This window comes from Gekko japonicus, unplaced genomic scaffold, assembly GCF_001447785.1.
Source record: "Gekko japonicus isolate JY-2015 unplaced genomic scaffold, Gekko_japonicus_V1.1 scaffold1, whole genome shotgun sequence".
Classification (NCBI taxonomy): Eukaryota; Metazoa; Chordata; class Lepidosauria; order Squamata; family Gekkonidae; genus Gekko; species Gekko japonicus.
Window position 1 is genome coordinate 3,571,668 of NW_015164181.1, and position 17,320 is coordinate 3,588,987.

General features: G+C 48.9%; 1 protein-coding gene across 2 annotated transcripts in view; it reads left to right on the forward strand.

Annotated features, from left to right (window-relative positions):
• Positions 1–4,264, forward strand: part of MMP28 (matrix metallopeptidase 28) — a 38,178-nt gene extending 33,914 nt beyond the window's left edge. For both annotated transcript variants that reach the window (XM_015408009.1, XM_015408010.1), the window contains exons 7-8: positions 601–768; positions 2,855–4,264. In XM_015408009.1, coding sequence (XP_015263495.1) covers positions 601–768; positions 2,855–3,252 — 566 coding nt within the window. In that variant the 3' untranslated portion in view covers positions 3,253–4,264. The remainder of the gene's footprint in view (positions 1–600; positions 769–2,854) is intronic.
• The last annotated feature ends 13,056 nt before the right edge of the window (positions 4,265–17,320 follow it).

Below are 17,320 nucleotides of genomic sequence, written 5' to 3' on the forward strand. Positions count from 1 at the left end.
CCCCCCCCCCCCCAATAGCTAGCAATCCAGAACAGTCCAGTGGAGCCTGAGCGGTGGGTGTTGCCTTCTGACACAATTCCGGTGATGTCAGGGGGTGTGGCATATGCAAATAAGTTATGCTAATGAGTTATGCTAATGAGCTCCCGCACCTCTTTTTCTATGAAATTACCCCTGGATTAGACTACTGTAACTTGCTCTACACTGGCCTACCCTTGAGATTGACCCGGAAGCTCCAACTAGGGTGGGCAGGTCCATCTTAATGGAAAACTCCAGGTTGAGAAATTCCTGGAGATTGTTGGGGTGGATCCTAGGGAAGATGGGGTTTGGGGAGGGGAGGGACTGCAGTGGAGTATAGTGCCATAGAGTCCAGCCTCCAAAGCAGCCATTTTCTCCAGGGGAACTGATCTCTGCTGTCTGGTGATCTGTGGTAGATCTCTAGGCCCCACCTGGAGGCTATGAACCCTAACCATCACTGCAACCTATTGGGGACTGCAGCTGATAGGGAGAAAGGTGGTCCTTCAAATCTGATCTATCTCTCTTTATTGGAGAAGGGGAACGCGATCGTTACCTTCTAACATACTTTCCATTTATCCTCTGCAGATCTGGAAGGCAATCTTTACATCTTTAAAGGTGGCTATTTCTGGACCATATCAAAAGCAGGGAACACCACTGGCCCACAGTCACTCCGGTCGAAGTGGCCAGGGCTACCATCCACCATCGATGCTGCTGCCTTCTCAGAGGAAGATGGGAAATTCTATTTCTTCAAAGGTTGGTTACATTCTAGGGTTGCCAGCTCTGGGGTGGGAAATACCTGGGGATTTTGGGGCTGGAGTCTGTGGAGGGAGGGGTTTGGGGAGGGGGGGCCTCAGTGGGATCTAATGCCGTAGAGTCCACCTTCCAAGGTGGCCATTTTCTCCAGGGGAACTGATCTCTGTCGCCTGGGGATCAGTTGTAATAGGGGGAGATCTCCGGCCACCACCTGGAGGTCAAAAACAGCAGAAAAACGCCGAGGAAGATGGTTTTCCCTTGGCGTTTCCTGCTGTTTTCTACTATTACACTCTAGGGATTCCTGTTTTGTCTGCTACCACCTGGAAGTTGGCAACCTTATACATTCATTTGTAGGGTTGCCAGGAAGTGCTTGACAAACTGAGAAAGAGTGGGGAGCACAACATCATGAGAGCTTTTTAAAAAAAATCCAGCCTCATTTACTTACTGGAAGTATACACAGGAAGTGACAAAAGGCTAGCTCTAGAAATTGCTGGAAACTAGGGTTTTACCATAGAGTTTCAAGCAATTCCTAGATCTACTCTGTCACTTCCTGTATGAACTTCTGTTAAGTACATGAGACTGCTTATTTTTCCCTTAATTTTTTTCCCCCTGCCACCGCTTGGAAGTCTGTGGGGAGGGGACATCTGTCACTGATGAATCCTGCAGAAAGCCCTTTTTCTGCCAGAGATCTTGGAAAGATGCTACTAATCACAGTAGACAGCACTGACGGGGCTGGTCCAACCACAAGGAAAACCTAGGCAATTGCGTAGGGTGCCAGATTTTGAGGGGTGCTCAAAAAACAAGGGGAGCTTCCTTTCCTGGCTTGAAGGAAAGTTTGGTGCTCACTGGTCTCTAGAATCTCCATAACTGCTGAATCTGGTCTTCCGTAGCAGCCATGATGGAACATGGAGGGCTTTTGAAGAGCTGATCTCCGTTTGTTTGTTTGTTTGCTTCATCTTGTATTCTGCCCTCACCGCAAGCGGGCTCAGAGCAGATGACAACAGCAAATCCACAATAGGAGTTAAAAAATTTCACGATAGATATTTCACGACAAATAGTTAAAACAAAATTAAAAGCAAAGCTATAAACGAAAGACAGATAGCGCTGCAGTTTAACGCAAAAATCTCGAGAACGAGAGCTGCTAGGCCGTAAACCAGACTGTGGGTTTATTGCTGCATTGTTCATTTGGAATACCCAGTAAGTAAAACATTCATTCGAGACTTCTCACTTAAAGAACATAAGAACATTTTCTCTGTATTAAATGGGGGGGAGGCCACCAGAGCCATAGTTCACCTAGGATGGCAAAGATCTTGGGTCAGCCCTGTTTGGAGGGGGTGTTCCCCCACTGGCCAGTAGGCAGAAGTCCCAAAAACCAGGGAACCCCCTGCTGGGACCTGGGGACTGGCAACCCTAGTGCCTGAGGATGGTGGAGCTGAGAGAAGATGTGGTATCAGCTATAATATCACCATCTGACACTCTAGGAATTTCTTTTAATCTCTATGGCAAAGACCATGGAGCCTAGGGGAATTCCTAGAGTGTCACTATGGAGGCCATTTTTTCCCTCCCACTCCTCAGTTTCACAAGGGTGGAATAGGGTTGCCAGCCTCCAGGTGGGGCCTGGAGATCTCCTGCTTTTACAACTAATCTCCAGCTGACAAAGAGCAGTTCCCCTGGAGAAAATGGCTGCTTTGAAGAGTGGACTCTATGGCATTGTACCATGCTGAGGCCCCTCCCCTCTTCAAACCCCTTCCTCTCCCGGATCCACCCCCAAAGTCTCCAGGTATTTTCTAATCCAGACCTGGCAGCCCTAGGGTGGAAGATTGTGGCTGGGAATTTCCTGCTGGGCCTGGCAATTGGCCTGTTCAGAACAGATGGAAAACTATGCTGCTGTTGTGTTTCATTCACATAGTTTTGCACCCTTCTGGTTTTCCTGGTGACATCTTTAAATTTTTTTGGTCCAGGATGTTATGATATTTTTGACTCTAGCGTATTCCTGCTTTTCGTTCCTCCTGGTTCTATGATTGGGCCGTTTTTGAAAAGCTCAAAAGAAATTTGACACCGGTGTTCTTCCTCTCCCTCCTTACAGGCGGCAGGTGCTGGCGGTACAGAGGCCCCTCACTGGAAGCTGGCTTCCCCCAGAAGTGTAGCAGCACCGGTGATCTTCCGCGCCACCCTGATGCGGCTCTCTATTTCCAGCCCCTCCGCCATCTGGTCCTTTTCAAAGGCCCCAAGTACTACGTGGTTGACGAGGAGACCTTCCAGGTGGAGCCGTACTACCCCAGGAGCTTGAGAGACTGGGGAGGGGTCCCAACCACGGCCAACGGAGCCTTGACTCATTCGGATGGCTTTGTCTACTTCTTCCGAAATGACCAGTACTGGAAATTCGATCCTGATAAGCTGCAGGTTGTGGCCTCTGGGAAATGGGCCCCTCAGTTGCAGTGGCTCGGCTGTCAGGCTGAAGACCCCAGTCAGGCCGGAACATGACCTTCCGTAGAAACGGCAGGCTTGTCAGGGCCCAAATCCAGACGTTATGAATGGTTTCCTGGGCCATGTTTGCGTTTGCTCTTCGTTTGGTCTCAAGTGGATAAACCCAGAAAGGAACTGAGAAGCGTTAAGCTGACTATGGGCTGAGCGGAGGAGAAACCCTGGTGAAGCAAGATGGCTTGTGAAAACGTTACTGTTCATGACATGACTTTTGAGCGCCTCACGATTCAGGCAAGAGGCAGGAGCGACACCCCTTCTCCCTTGTGCAGACTGGAAGAGACTGGGCTGGCGTCTCGCCCTCAGCCAGTCAAGAGGACAGGACCATGGGGGCTCTTCACCTCCACGCTACACCTAATTTTGAAGGCCAGCCTTCCTTGAAAAACCCTCAAAGTCAACTTACAGTATTTTCCTGTCTTCCATGTTTGTCCCAGAACCTCGTTGCCAAGGGACTGGACAAAATGGCGGGCCTTCTTTTTAGTGGTAGGTTGTATTTTGCCATTAGGCAGGCTGGTGCCAAACTACTTGAACTTCTGTCTCAGGATCTCAGTGTTTCTTGTCACTATCTGCTGTGTGGAACCGGCTGTTGCTTTTGTCTTGTGGTAATACTGGTGAATGGGTGGTCGCTTATCCGCAGTTTCCTTCAACATTTGTACCATTTTTAGAACTGTGCCTATTATTTATTATTCTCGCTATACTTTCGCAACATAACGTTGTGCATCCTTACTGTATTCCCACAATAATTATATGAGGCAAGGCTGAGGGATTGTAGAGCGCTCAGAAAGGGTACCCAGTGGTCATTATACCTGAATGGGGGTTGAACATCTTCTTGATAGAAACTCAACACTCAGTCCATTGCGCCATGTTGGTATAAGGTTGTTCGTTATCTAATGTAGAGGTCCCCAACTTTTTTGAGTTTGCAGGCACCACTGGAATGCTAACATAGCATGAAGGGCACAGCCACAAAACGTCTGCTGTAGGAGATGGAGCCAGCCACAAAATAGCTGCCACAGCTTACCTTCAGTTCCACCGTGAAAATCCTTGTGCCATGGTGGCAGTTTCTGCTAAAGCAACATTTTTTAAAAAAATCTGCAAAGCCAATCAGAAACCTTGCTGAGGACAGCCCCACCCTATTACTGATTGCTTTTGCCAATTTCTATATAACCCTTTTATGGATTTGTCCACCTGAAAGATGGCACGGGAAACCTCTTGTGCATGTGTCAGTTTGAAAGTTATACCTCCTATGCAAGTAGTCAGATTGGCCTATTGTAGGTTACTTACGTAGACTTCAATGATGATAATAACTGAATAGTTGGTATCCCAGAATGCCTTGAATGGAAAAAAATATATCACTGCTAAGGCCTTTCATTTTGTAGCCTGCCAGAGCCACTACTCATTTTTTTTAAATGGTTGTTTATTATTGGATTGTGGAACTGCCCATACATTAACTAATTTTATTGTTTTGGATGGTTAAGCTGCGATGAAAAGGGAGAAAAAATTAAAAAAGACAGTGGCCCTGGGAAACCTCAAGAGTTCTTTAAATATCTGCAGGGGGTAGCCTGGTGCTACCATTGTGTGTGTTTTTTAAAAACATTACTACAAATCAGGTCTGCGAAAGAAAGAAAAACAAAACAACGGAATGTTACGGGTTGCCAGCAATGACAATTCTACAGTCAATGGCTGGTTTGGAATCGCCCTATCTGGATGTTTGATGGACAGAAGAAGAAGAGTTGGATTTTTACCCCGCCCTTCACTTGAAGTCTCAGTTTACTTACTTACAATCTCCTTCCCTTCCTCTCCCCACAACAGACACCCTGTGAGGTAGCTGGGGGTGAGAGAGCTCTGAGAGAACTGTGACTGGCCCAAGGTCACCCAGTTGGCTGCACGTCGAGGAGTGGGGAACCAAACCCAGTTCTCCAGATTAGAGTCCAACGCTGTTAAACCACTACACCAAACGGAGCCCAAGCATCATTTCTCTGAGCATGGTGCAAACCTGTGATGCTCCTGGGTCATGCTCCCTCCCCTGTACCCATCTCATCATACCCCAGGCTTCCTCAGTCTTTTTGAGCCTTCAGGCACCTTTGCAATTCTGAAAGATCATGGGAGGAAGTGGAAATCCAAAGACAACATCCGTGACAAAAATAACAAAGAGTCAATAAAGATATGTTGCAAAATAATTTACTGTAGAAAATTCTCTGCTACTATCGCTCACATGCTAATGAATGCTGCGCAATATAAACAGTTTGTTTCACAATATTTGCTTTATCTGAGCGTATAGCAATCACAATTCTCATCAATTACTACTTATCAAATCTTGAAGGAAACATTCCATATTGACTGTCTAATAACAGAACCGAAGGTGAAGAATTGTGATTGCTACACACTCAGATAAAGCAAATATTGTGAAACGAATTGTTTACATTGTGCAGCATTCGTTAGTGTGTGAGGGACAATAGAAGACAATTTTCTACAGAATTACTACAGTCAGTGATTTTTCAACATATCTTTATTGACGCTTCGTTATTTTTGTCACGGATGTTGTTTTTGGATTTCCACCTTTGCAATTTTGAAATAGTGTGGTAGGCACATCCACAAAATGGCTACCATAGAAGGGGGAGCCAGCCACAAAATGGCTGCTGCAACCGACCTTCAGTCAAACAATGAAATGTCTTGTGCTGTGGTAGTAGCTGCTGCCAAAACAATGTTTTTAAAATCTGCCAAGCCAATCAGATCTCCAATGGCCAATCAGAAGCCTTGCTGGGCAAATGTCCCACCTGGCCCCACCCATTTTCTAAAAACACTTGGTGGGCAGCAGGGAAAGTGTTAGGGGGCGCCACGGTGCCTACAGGCACCACTCTAGGGACTTCTGTTATACACTCTGGGGAAAGGGGGGGAGGAACAAGCCAAGAAGCAGCAGTATAGAGACATCCTCTCTGCTACTGAACAACCTCACCTTGTCATCTGACTGTTTCCCCCTCCCAGCATCTTTGCTCTCTGCGCATGCGCATTAGCAGCAGATCTGTCCAAACACCAGCCATAAAAAGGTCGGCCCCATAAGGGGCTTGGGACCCAGCAGGTAAGGCTCAGAGACCCCACCAGATTGTCTTGACCTGTTGGTTGAACCCCACTGTACTGAAACACACTGGGGGGGTTGGGTTGAACCCCACTGTACTGAAACACACTGGGGGGTTGGGTTGAACCCCACTGTACTGAAACACACTGGGGGGGTTGGGTTGAACCCCACTGTACTGAAACACACTGGGGGTTTTAGGGTTTAGGTGTCTTAGGGTTTGGGTAGGAGGTTTTATTCAAGGGAGGTTTTGTCTTCCAATGCAGGGCTTGGGTCTGCCCGCTGGCTACATTCCCGACTTTATGGCTTGAGCAACGTTGCCAACTCTGGCTTGCCAACTCTGACTTGGGAAAGGCCTAGAGATTTGGGGGGGGGGTTTGCCTACAGAAGGTGAAGTTTTGGAGGGGAGAGAGAGCTCAGTATGGATGCGAAGCCATCGAGTCTCTCCTCCACAGCTGGCCTTTCCTCCAGGGGAACCGATCTCTGTTGCGTGGAGATCAGTGGTTATTCCAGGAGAACTCCAGGTCCCGCCTGGATGTTGGTAACCCTGTGGTCCAGGAGATGGCGTCCGCACCCATCGCCCCAACCGCAATGCGCTTCCTTTAACCACTAGGCGTCAAATCAGTGCCTGACCACACTCTGAGGCTCTGATCATCTCCGCTTTTCTCCAGGTCAGCTTGTTATTCCGGCTCCTCCGGCCCAAGGCATGAAAGCGGGTGTTTGCTGTCCTTTGTCCGTCTTCATGTTGCAACATGCCGATGATGTTGACCCTTGTCGGCCCTCTATTGACAAATCGCTTACAGCCTCCTCCCTGAGACAGGCAATTTCGTAGTGAGATGAAAGCACACTCGATGTGGCGTTTGGCAGGAGGGATCAAGACTGGCACTGAAATGTCTGTTCCGATTTTTTTGTCAGGAAAAAAGCCTATTCCTGCACCAGAACACAGGGGCCTCCCACCACCTGCAATTCAGTTCAAGAAAGCTTACTGGATCTTGGGGAATAGGAGTTTCTTTATGAATGGGCAATGGATTGGCCTTAATGAGGGGGAGTTCATAATGGTGTTTGTTCAACCTTTTGTATCTCACATTCTCAGGACCTACTTGGTTCCCGAGGTAACTCTCAGTCAAAAACAGAAACACTTTTTTAAAAGCCAAAGCAAGATTAAAAAGCAGGGAGACCTTAAAAAGACACCGCTGAAGTGAGCAGCGTCGACTAGTTAAATAATAACTACAAACCTTAATGTCAAGTAAACCAGAGGCACTACATATAAGCTGACAGGCAAGCAGAGCAATTAGAGCTCGCGCACTTCAACAAAACGCCTGGGAAAAGAAGTCCTCAAATGGTAATAAGTGAGGGCATGTGGAGGGGCCATTTTGCAATTTGAGGGGCCATGACAGAGAAGGCCCTGCCTCTTGGAACCACCCACTTGGTTTCTGAAGACGGGGGCACAAGGACTCTGAAAAAAATCTTAATTGATGGGCAGGGCTGGGACTCAGTGGTAGAGTATTTGTTTTGCATACAGAAAGTTCAAGGTTCAGTCCTGGGCATCTCCATTGATCAAGGGTCAGGTAGTAGCTGCAGTGAAAGACCTGCAACCTGGAGACCCGCTGCCCGTCAGAGTAGACAATACTGACTTTGGTAGACCAAGGGTCTGACTGGGTGTAAGGTAGGCAGCTTTGTGTGTTCATAGGCAGGTCCAGAGAGGAGGAGGCAGGCCCCTAAGATACCCTGGTCCCCAACCACTGAGGGTGTTTGGCACTTTGAATTCAGCCTGGAAACAAACTGGAAGGTGGTGGCGGCGGCATTCTTTTAATGCTTGAAAAATACATTTTCAAGGGTGGTGAGAAGTGCCATCACGCCACAGCTGACTTATGGCAAGCCTGTAGAGTTTTCGATGCAAGAGATGTTCTAGGGTTGCCAAGTCCATCTTCCACCCCCAGCGGGGGACTTTGGGGGCGTTCCTGGAAGGGGTTGGGACGTCTGCCCCCCCCCACCTGGCCGTGCACTGGATCTCCAGAAACAGCAGTTCCCTGCACTTAAAGTAGCCAGCAGCCGGCGTTTCCCCTTGAAGAGAAGCTGCGTTTCCCTTTTAAGAACGAAGCTGGCTTTTCCCTGTGGAAGCTTGTGGAGTTCGCGCTTGGGATGAAATACGGGTTGCACACCCTTAAAGGGAGAGAGATGGGTGGCTGTGGGTGTTGGGGGTGGGGCTTCCCTCGCCGGCCAGATGGCCAGCGGCGGGTAGAACCCTCCCAAAATGGGGGACCCCTGGCAATCCGGGGGGTTTGGCAACCCTAAGATGTTCAGAGGTGGTTTGCCGTTGTCTTTGTGTAGCAACCCTGGACTTCCAGTTTGGTGTGGTTAAGAGCGGTGGACTCTGATCTGGAGAGCCGGGATTGATTCCCCACTGGTGGACCTCCTGATGGCACCTGGTATTTCTGGCCACTGTGTGACAGAGTGTTGGACTGGATGGGCCTTTGGCCTGATCCAACATTGGCTTCTCTTCTGTTCTTATGTTCCATATTCTGCCAGCTGGGTGACCATAGGTCGAAGTTCTCTGAGAGCTGTTCTCTTAAGAGAACAGCTCTCTCAGAGTTCTTTCAGCCCCACCTACCTCACAGGCTGTCTGCTGTGAGGAAGGGAAGGAGATTGTAAGCTGCTCTGAGACTCCGAGTGAAGGGTGGGGTTTAAATTGAATTCTTCTCCTTCTTCTTCGTGGTGTCCCATCCAGAACTTAACCAGGGCTGATCCTGCTTAGCATCCATGATCTGATCTGACAAGATCAGGCAAGCTTGGGCCATCCCGGTCTCTCTAGCCAACACCGGTCAGTGATCTTGTGGCCGTATCACCTGTCAACTGAAAGTCCTGAACTATCCTCAAGGGCAGCCCCATACAAAGCACCTTGTGGTCATCCAGCCTGCATGGCCCCCCAGCTCGGGTGGGATCTTGCCTTTCAGGGAAAGGCTGCAAAGTGGTTAAAAGTGCCACCTGCCAGACGCCTGGAGTCATGGAATCCAATGGCATCCCCAAAGCTGCCACCCTGTTCCGTTAGAGGCCTGCAGCTCTGTCCAAACTGGGGAGATGCCAGTTTTAGGTTGACCACCTTATCAATGGACTGTACCTCCATTGGAACGGGACTAAATTTAGGTCATCCTCCCTCCCCAGCCTTGCCATACTACTTGCCATACTTATTTGAAAGAACATCGTTGGAGTCCAGTGGCACCTTTAAGGCCAACAAAGTTTTATTCACGGTATAAGCTTTTGGGTGCATGCACACGAAAGCGTATATTTTGTATAAAACATTGTTAGTCTTCAAGGTGCCACTGGACACAAACTTTGTGCTGCTGCTTCAGACCAACACAGTTAACCACCTGAATTTTTTTTTAAAAGTGAGAGAAGAATGAGTTTTTGTAGAATTGCCAACCATGCACAGTGATGCTAGAATTTCCATTTATTGCTTGTCAGAGAGACAGCCCCAGTTTCCTTTGCTTCTTGTAAAAAAACAATTCATGTTCCTGCATCCTCAGAAAGTATCATCTTCCTCCACCTCACAGCTTCTTTGCTTCGTCATCTTCCAGGTCCACAGTGGCAGCCACCTCCAAGGAACCTGGAATTAATCCCCAAGGGCACAGAACAGCTGTATTGCTTGGCCACGTTGGACCACGATTCCTCTAGTCCAGCACCCTCTCTAAAAATGGCCCACCAGCCAGGGCTATTTTTGGGCAGGAACGCATTGGAACGGAGTTCCGGCTGGCTCCCAAGTTGGCCACGCCCAGCAGGAACTCATTAGCATAACAGGCCACACTCAACAGCAGAAACTCATTAGGATTGGCTACAATTAGGGGTGTGTGGCCTAACATGCAAAAAGCCCTGGATTTTGACAACAAACAAGGTAAAGAGAATAAGAAGCAAAAGGTGGGTGTGGCTGGATGACCACACTTCTGTGGTCTTCCTTACCATCCTCCTGACCAATGCTCCCTCTAAGCTGTGGAGTCTTGTGAGCAAAAATTCTACTTTGTGAGCTGCTGGCATTAAAGTTGTGAGCGAGCGATTTGGCTCCTGCGTAAATTAGTCCTGCTCTGGAGCCCTCCGTGCTGAGCTAAGACAAAAATGTGTGAGCTGAAAGCTGAAAAACTGTGAGCTAACTCACACTAACTCAGCTTAGAGGGAACACTGGTCATGAGGGTAGAATAAAAGTTTTTCTTGGTTGTGAAGGGCTTACTGGTTTCTCCATTCATTTCGGAGGCCTAGTGAGGAAATTCAGCTGCCTCTGACTATGGGGCTGAGCCTGAGGTAAGGTACTTTGAGCCCCTAGTACTGTCTCCTCACAAGGGGGGGGGAATCCTAGAAAAGGTGGCCTCTGGAACTTCCTTCTGCTTTGTTTCAGGATACTATTATTTTTTAAAAATCTGGAAATAATGATACTGCCTAGCTCAAATGAAGCCACTCAAGGGCAGAGCCAGTGTTCCCTCTAAGCTGAGTTAGTGTGAGCTAGCTCACAGTTTTTTAGCCTCCGGCTCACACATTTTTGTCTTCGCTCAGGACGGATGGCTCCAGAGCAGGACTAATTCATGCAGCAGCCAAATTGCTCACTCACAACTTTAATGCCAGTAGCTCACAAAGTAGACTTTTTGCTCACAAGACTCCACAGCTTAGAGGGAACGTTGGGCAGAACTGCTGTTTTCCTTGTGAACGAAGTCGGAGGTAAACGTAGCTTATTCCGTTGGAGCGAAAGTATGTGGGAAAGGAGCAAGGTGTGAAAATGATGTTGAAGAGGACTGAAGTTAAGGCGCTGATGGTAGGTTGTCAGTTCTGGGTTGAGAAATTCTTGGAGATTTGGGGGGTGGGTGGGCCCCAGAGAGGGTGGTGCTTGGCGAGTCGAAGGACCTGAACTGGGTGTAATGGCATAGACTCCACCGTCCAAAGCAGCCATTTTCTCCAGGGGAAATTGTCACCTGGAGATCAGTTGTAATTCCGGGAGATCTCTGACCCAACTGGAGGCTGGCAAGCTTGCTACTAGGCTACTTGTCCTTTCCCAAAGCAAAGCAGTCTAAGGTCAGAACACAGGAGTTTGGAGTATGAACAAGTGTTGCCAGGTCTTATTGTCACACTGTTGGGGGGTGAGGGGGGGCGCTCTGGGAGTGGGCAGGGAATTTGCATGATGTGTATACGTCACCCGGAAGTGACAAAGGCATGCTGGTGACATCGGGGGTGACGCTCTGGTTTTTCAGCAAAACTCTATGGTAAGATCGCCCTCAAACCATAGAGTTTGCCGAAAAACCAGAGTGTCACACTCCCCAATGTCACCGATGTGCCTATGTCACTTCCAGGTGACGTCAGTGCATCGTGCACGATGTCACTGTTTGCTGGGGTGGGGGGAATTTTCTCCCGCTGGCCAACTGGCCACTGGCAGGCAGGAGCCTGCAAAAGCATTTTGGGGGATGGTAACCCTAGTATGAACTTCCAGGCTAATTCTGAGCTGAGCCCAAACAGCTCGTCCAATTGGCCTCGGATCACAATTCGCTCGTTCCCAGCACCCACCTTGGGTGCTGCTGAAACTGCCCCCTTTTCACTCCTGCTAAAATTTCACTGGCAATGGCGGTGGCAGCAGCCTGAAGACAGCAATGTGGAGGACAACCCCCTCTCATCAAGCCAACATTGTTTACTAGGCCTTCTGGATACTTAGGGCAAAACAGGGGTCCTTGGAAAACAGAACTGAACTCAAGAGCTAATTTGAGCCCAACTCTTATAGACCCTGAATTAGCTTGTTTTAGGCAAGTCTGTTCTAAACCGAGTCCCACAGAGGTCATCCATCCCTGGGCAAAAGTAGGCTTTTGTTGACAGTAAAAACCGATCAGGTAATGCTTTTCCCCCAACATGGAAGTGACATGTTGGGACAACGCCACCCCTGTTGTGTTTGTACCCATCGCAGAGAGCTTAAAGGAACACAGGGCTGTTTTTGGGCAGGAACGCACAGGAACGGAGTTCCGGCTGGCTCCCAAGTTGGCCACGCCCAGCAGGAACTAATTAGCATAATAGGCCACACCCAACAGCAGAAACTTATTAGGATTGGCTACATTAGGGGTGTGTGGCCTAACATGCAAAGGGGTTCTTGCTACCAAAAAAGCCCTGCATTTTGAAAACAAACAAGGTGAACAGAATAAGAGGCAAAAGGTGGGTGTGGCTGGATGACCTAACTTCTGGTAACATGGGGGAGTGGCCTGATATAGTCATGAGCTGTGTTGTCGGGGTGTGGCCTAATATGCTAATGAGTTTCTGCTGTTGGGTGTGGCCTGTTATGCTAATGAGTTCCTGCTGGGCTTTTTCTACCAAAAAAGCCCTGGACAGTTAAGAACCAGGGGATGGCAGAGCTAACCTAGAGCACTCCCTGAATCACTAGTCAGCCAACAGTAGCATTTTTGCCATCGGGCAAGCTAGTCCCTCAAAGTGTCTTGCCTGTGCTCCCTGCTGGGCTGATTATCCTTGGAGGCGTTTCTGCGCTGTGATGACCCAGGAGTCCGTGCTCGATGAAGGCTCGGCTGTAGTGTAGCTTCTCACATTTTTTACAGAACACAATCTCACAATCCGGACACATCTTACCGGATGGTTTTCTCTCCGAGCAACAGCACACCGCCTCCTGTGGAACCTGGTGTCTGGGGTATAGAGGGGAAGGAAGATTAAAAAAGGATGAAGGAATCAAGGGCCCCTTCTTTGCGAGGAAAGGGCGAGGGATAAACCAGATGCGTGGCTGCGATATCCATGAATGGAACCTCCACGCATCTGCTTTTCGAGGAAAGAACTGCGGTGCGGAGCCTGGATTCAGCTCAGGGCCTAGGGTTGCCAGCTCCCAATTGGGATATTCTCCTGGAGATTTGAGGGTAAAATCTGGGGAGGGCAGGGTTATAACCTCAGTGGGTTATAACACCATAGCATCCATCCTCTAAACCAGCCATTTTCTCCATGGGAACTGATGTATGTAGTGTGGAGATCACTTTTAATTCTGGGAGCTCTCCAGGCCCCCCCGGAGGCTGGCAACCTTTATCAGGGCCACAAGGTTGAGCAGAGAGGGGGCAAAGAGAAGGGAGCATTCATGTTTTATCCTCCCTTTCAGGACTTTGGGACTGGGTCGGTTAGGGGTGGGCCAGGTCATAGGGTTGCCAGGTCCCTCCTGGCCACTGGCAGGGGATGGGGGGGGTAGGAAAACTCCTGGAGACGGGGAGGGCAAGGAAATGATAAGGCAGAGCTATCAATACTCCCACCCTTAAGCAGTGTTCCCTCTAAGCTGAGTTAGTGTGAGCTAGCTCACAGTTTTTTAACCTCTGGCTCACACAGTTTTGTCTCAGCTCAGGAAGGATGGCTCCAGAGCAAACTAATGTATGCAGTAGCCCAATCGCTCGCTCACAACTTTAATGCCCCAGGAGCTCACAAAGTAGAATTTTTGCTCACAAGACTCCATAGCTTAGAGGGAGCATTGCCCTGAAGGGGTTGCCTGATTTCGAGGAGGGTTTCCTAGCCTCTACCTGTCCCCCAGCCAGGTCAGCCCGGACAGGACGGACAAAGACAGCCAGTTCCAAAACCAGCTGTCTTGCTTCTCGGCTTGCTCTGTGCTTGTCGTCGGGAGGACGCAAACAGAGTTCTCCGCCATGGCCTCTGTCTCCACCACCGCCAGCTCTTCTTGGGGATGTTTGTCCTCTTTTTCTTCCTCTTCTGGCCTGCTTTCAGACATTGGGAATGGCAGAAAACCTGGGCAGGAAATGAGGGGAGGATACCTGTAAGGGCTTCAGAGATGTTGTAGTGGTTAAGGGGTGGACAGTCCCAAGAATGAATCTCATAGCTGCCAAAGACTACTCTGTGGCCTTAAGCAACTCACCTTCTCTCAGTCTCTTCCCCTTTACTGCAGTACGTAGATAAAAATACTGGCCTACCTTACAGGGTTGCTGTATCCAGGGCCGGCCCCAGCTTATTTTGCACCCTAGACGAGGATCCCTTCTGGCACCCCCCCCCATGTGCCCACCAATTTTCAAAAATAAAGGCATTTTAGGAAGAATAAAAAACACAAATAATCAAGAAACTCCCAGAGTACGGGGCCGGGTGCAGCTTGGTGCCCCTAAGGGCTGGCCCACTCTAGGCAATTGCCTAGTTCGCCTAGTGAGTGAGCCGGCCCTGGCTGTATCGATTGCAAGATGTTATATTGGATTTGGAATTGCAGCAACATATAAATGCAAAGTATTATTCTAGCATAAGGTCTTCTCATGGACAGCTTCAGGATTTTTAAAAAATGTCCTACATAAATATGCATGCCTAGCCCAAGAAGCAGTTAAATGGATAAAAGATAGACCCTGTCTTGTCAAAAGCAGGAATTCCCAAAGCATGTGCTGTGGAAGGAACTGCTATCAGAACTAAAAATAATTAAAGGTGTCTGTAAAGTATCCACCCATGGAAGAAAGTAGCTGTTGCATCTCGGCGTGATTTATTGCTTTTGTCTGGGTAACCATTGCCACATCCCAGGACTGTGAGCATTCAAGAATTCCCTATGTGTCTGCAGATGAATTGCTCAGAGGAGAACACCCATCGCATCTCTGTATGAGTCACTGCGGTGGTCTGATTTTTCACCTGGAGGTACCCCAGGCCAGCAATTCAGGCAGAGATGCAGGAGGTTGGATTCTTCTACTGATGGGAAACCTTAAGAGGGGTGGCAGTGAAGTACACCTTCAATTTTAGTTTAGCGAAGACTGTCTCTGAGATCAGATGTTTGGGAAACTTTGGCCACCTTCATAAACAACAAAGAGGATTCAAGCAACGGGGCTCTAGGGCAGGCAATGAGAAATCTGAGGCGCCTGGTGGTTGCCGAGCGTGTGGAAACTGAAATATTGGTGCTGGTTCCTCAAAATTTGACTCTAGCTTGCAGGAATTTGGAATAATTGAGACCCAGCATGGTGTGGCTGTTGAATGTGAAATGAAAAGTCATGGGACCACTGGTTCTAATCCCTACACTGCCGTGAGAGCTTGCTGGGCAACTTTGGGCCAGGACAAAATGGAGGGGGGGGAAACGATATTGTAAGCTGCTTTGGCTCCCCGATGGAAACAAAACTGGGGATATATAAATCTAAATAAAGATTTTTCCTGAGCCCTATGTTCGGGTTCGTCAAGATGGACTCCTTCCCACTGTGACCCAGAAGTCTAGCGAAAACCCAGCCAAACCAAGACCCAAGTGTGGGCCAAAACCCAGAGCCTGTTGTAAGAGGCAACTGGCCTGGGACTCACCTGCCGATCTCCCAGAATGCCCCACTTCGGCCGGTAACTGACGCAAGCCATTGTGACGTCAAATGGATTCTCCAGGTAACCGAACAAAGTTTGAGTCCAGTGGCACCTTTAAGGCCAACAAAGTTTAATTCTGGGTATCAGCTTAAATTAATTAGACTTTGTTGGTCTTAAAGGTGCCACTTTGTTCCGTTGCTTCAGACCAATGCGGCTCCCCACCTGAATCATTCTGCAGGTATGCAGTCTGTGTGGGTCAAAAGTGGAGTCAGCGAACTGCTTTCCTGAGCTTGACCGTGTAAGAAATAGGATCTGGACCTGATGGACCTTTGCTCTGATCCAGCAGAGCTCATCTTGCATCCAGATTAGACTCTGGAATGAACAGGGATGTTAAAGTGTGTCCTAGGAGCAAGCCGGGCTGAGTGAGCCCAGTGGCAGTTGAAGCATCACAGTAGGATCCACTTAATTCTGGCCTTCTTCTGGCTGGCAGTGGCCCTGTAGAGCAGTGGCCCACCAGGAACTTTCCTGGTAAGTTTCAAGGCCAGTCAGCCCCTGGGAATGGAGCTTCCATGGACAGATGCAGTATACCTCAGTTGCTGCAGACAGGGAAGTTGCACCCTGATTCTTGACTTCCAGGGGGTGTTTGGTCAGCCACAGAATGCTAGAAGGCACGGACCCTTGGTCCGATCCAGCAGGGCTCTTCCTACCACCTTATGACCTGTAAACGTTATCTGTTCCGACCCACTGTCAAAAGGACCTCAGCCAAGTGATGTGTCTCTTTTGGCAGTGTTTTCAAACTGCAGACAGCATTCCGCTTCACACCCATTCAAGGGATACAATCAACCAAGCTAATCAGCTTCGGGGAAAGGAGCCAGGGCTGCGCCTTCCAGCTGAGGGAAAGTGACATCCGATCCAGCAGGGCTGATGGGGAGTGTTTTGTAGAGAGCGCTCGTCACCAAGGAGAAGCGAACAGGACTTGGAAGAGGAAACACAACAGAGTTGCAGCAGGTCCCTGCGTGGAAAGTCCCCTGTGTTTTCCCCTGTATTTTGCACCAGAAATTCCAAACATTCCAACAGGAGGAATGGAAGGAGAGGACATCTTCGGCTCATGACTGAAGGAATACAAGATCTGTTTGCTGAAGTGTTAGGGGATGAAAGAGAAGCACTTGGCGAACACTCCTGTAGACGAGGATCTCTGAGCAACAGGTTGGGTGAAGTCGCTGTCTGGAAAGAAGGAACAATGGGAATAAGAGAGATCCCAAGATGAAGATGTTCTTGAGAGAACGCTCTGGTCTCTCTCGTGTTTTGTTGGCGGGTATGATCCTACCAGCTGGAGGATCAACTTTTTCTCTGCTTGTGTGACCGCGGATGGGGAAAGGGGGTGCTCTGGAAAAGAAAAGAGTCTTATTCCCAAAGATAACCCTGGTGTGATGGCATCAGAAACAGCCAAGAGGTACTCAAGAGATGGGTCAACAGATTCCAAGGACGAAGTGGCGATCCTCTTGACAAGAAGGCGGAGTTATAACTATATCTGAGTCAGGAGTATATTCATTCCCCATCCCCTCCAGGGATTCCCGTCCAGGAAGACGTCAGGAATCCAAGAGGCCACCATGAAGAGCATCCGCCCATACAAGTCAAGCGAGCAGTACCTGTACGCCATGAAGGAAGACCTAGCCGAGTGGCTGAAAGAGCTGTATGACTTGGAAGTCAATGTGGGCTCCTTCTTGGGGATACTGGAGACGGGCA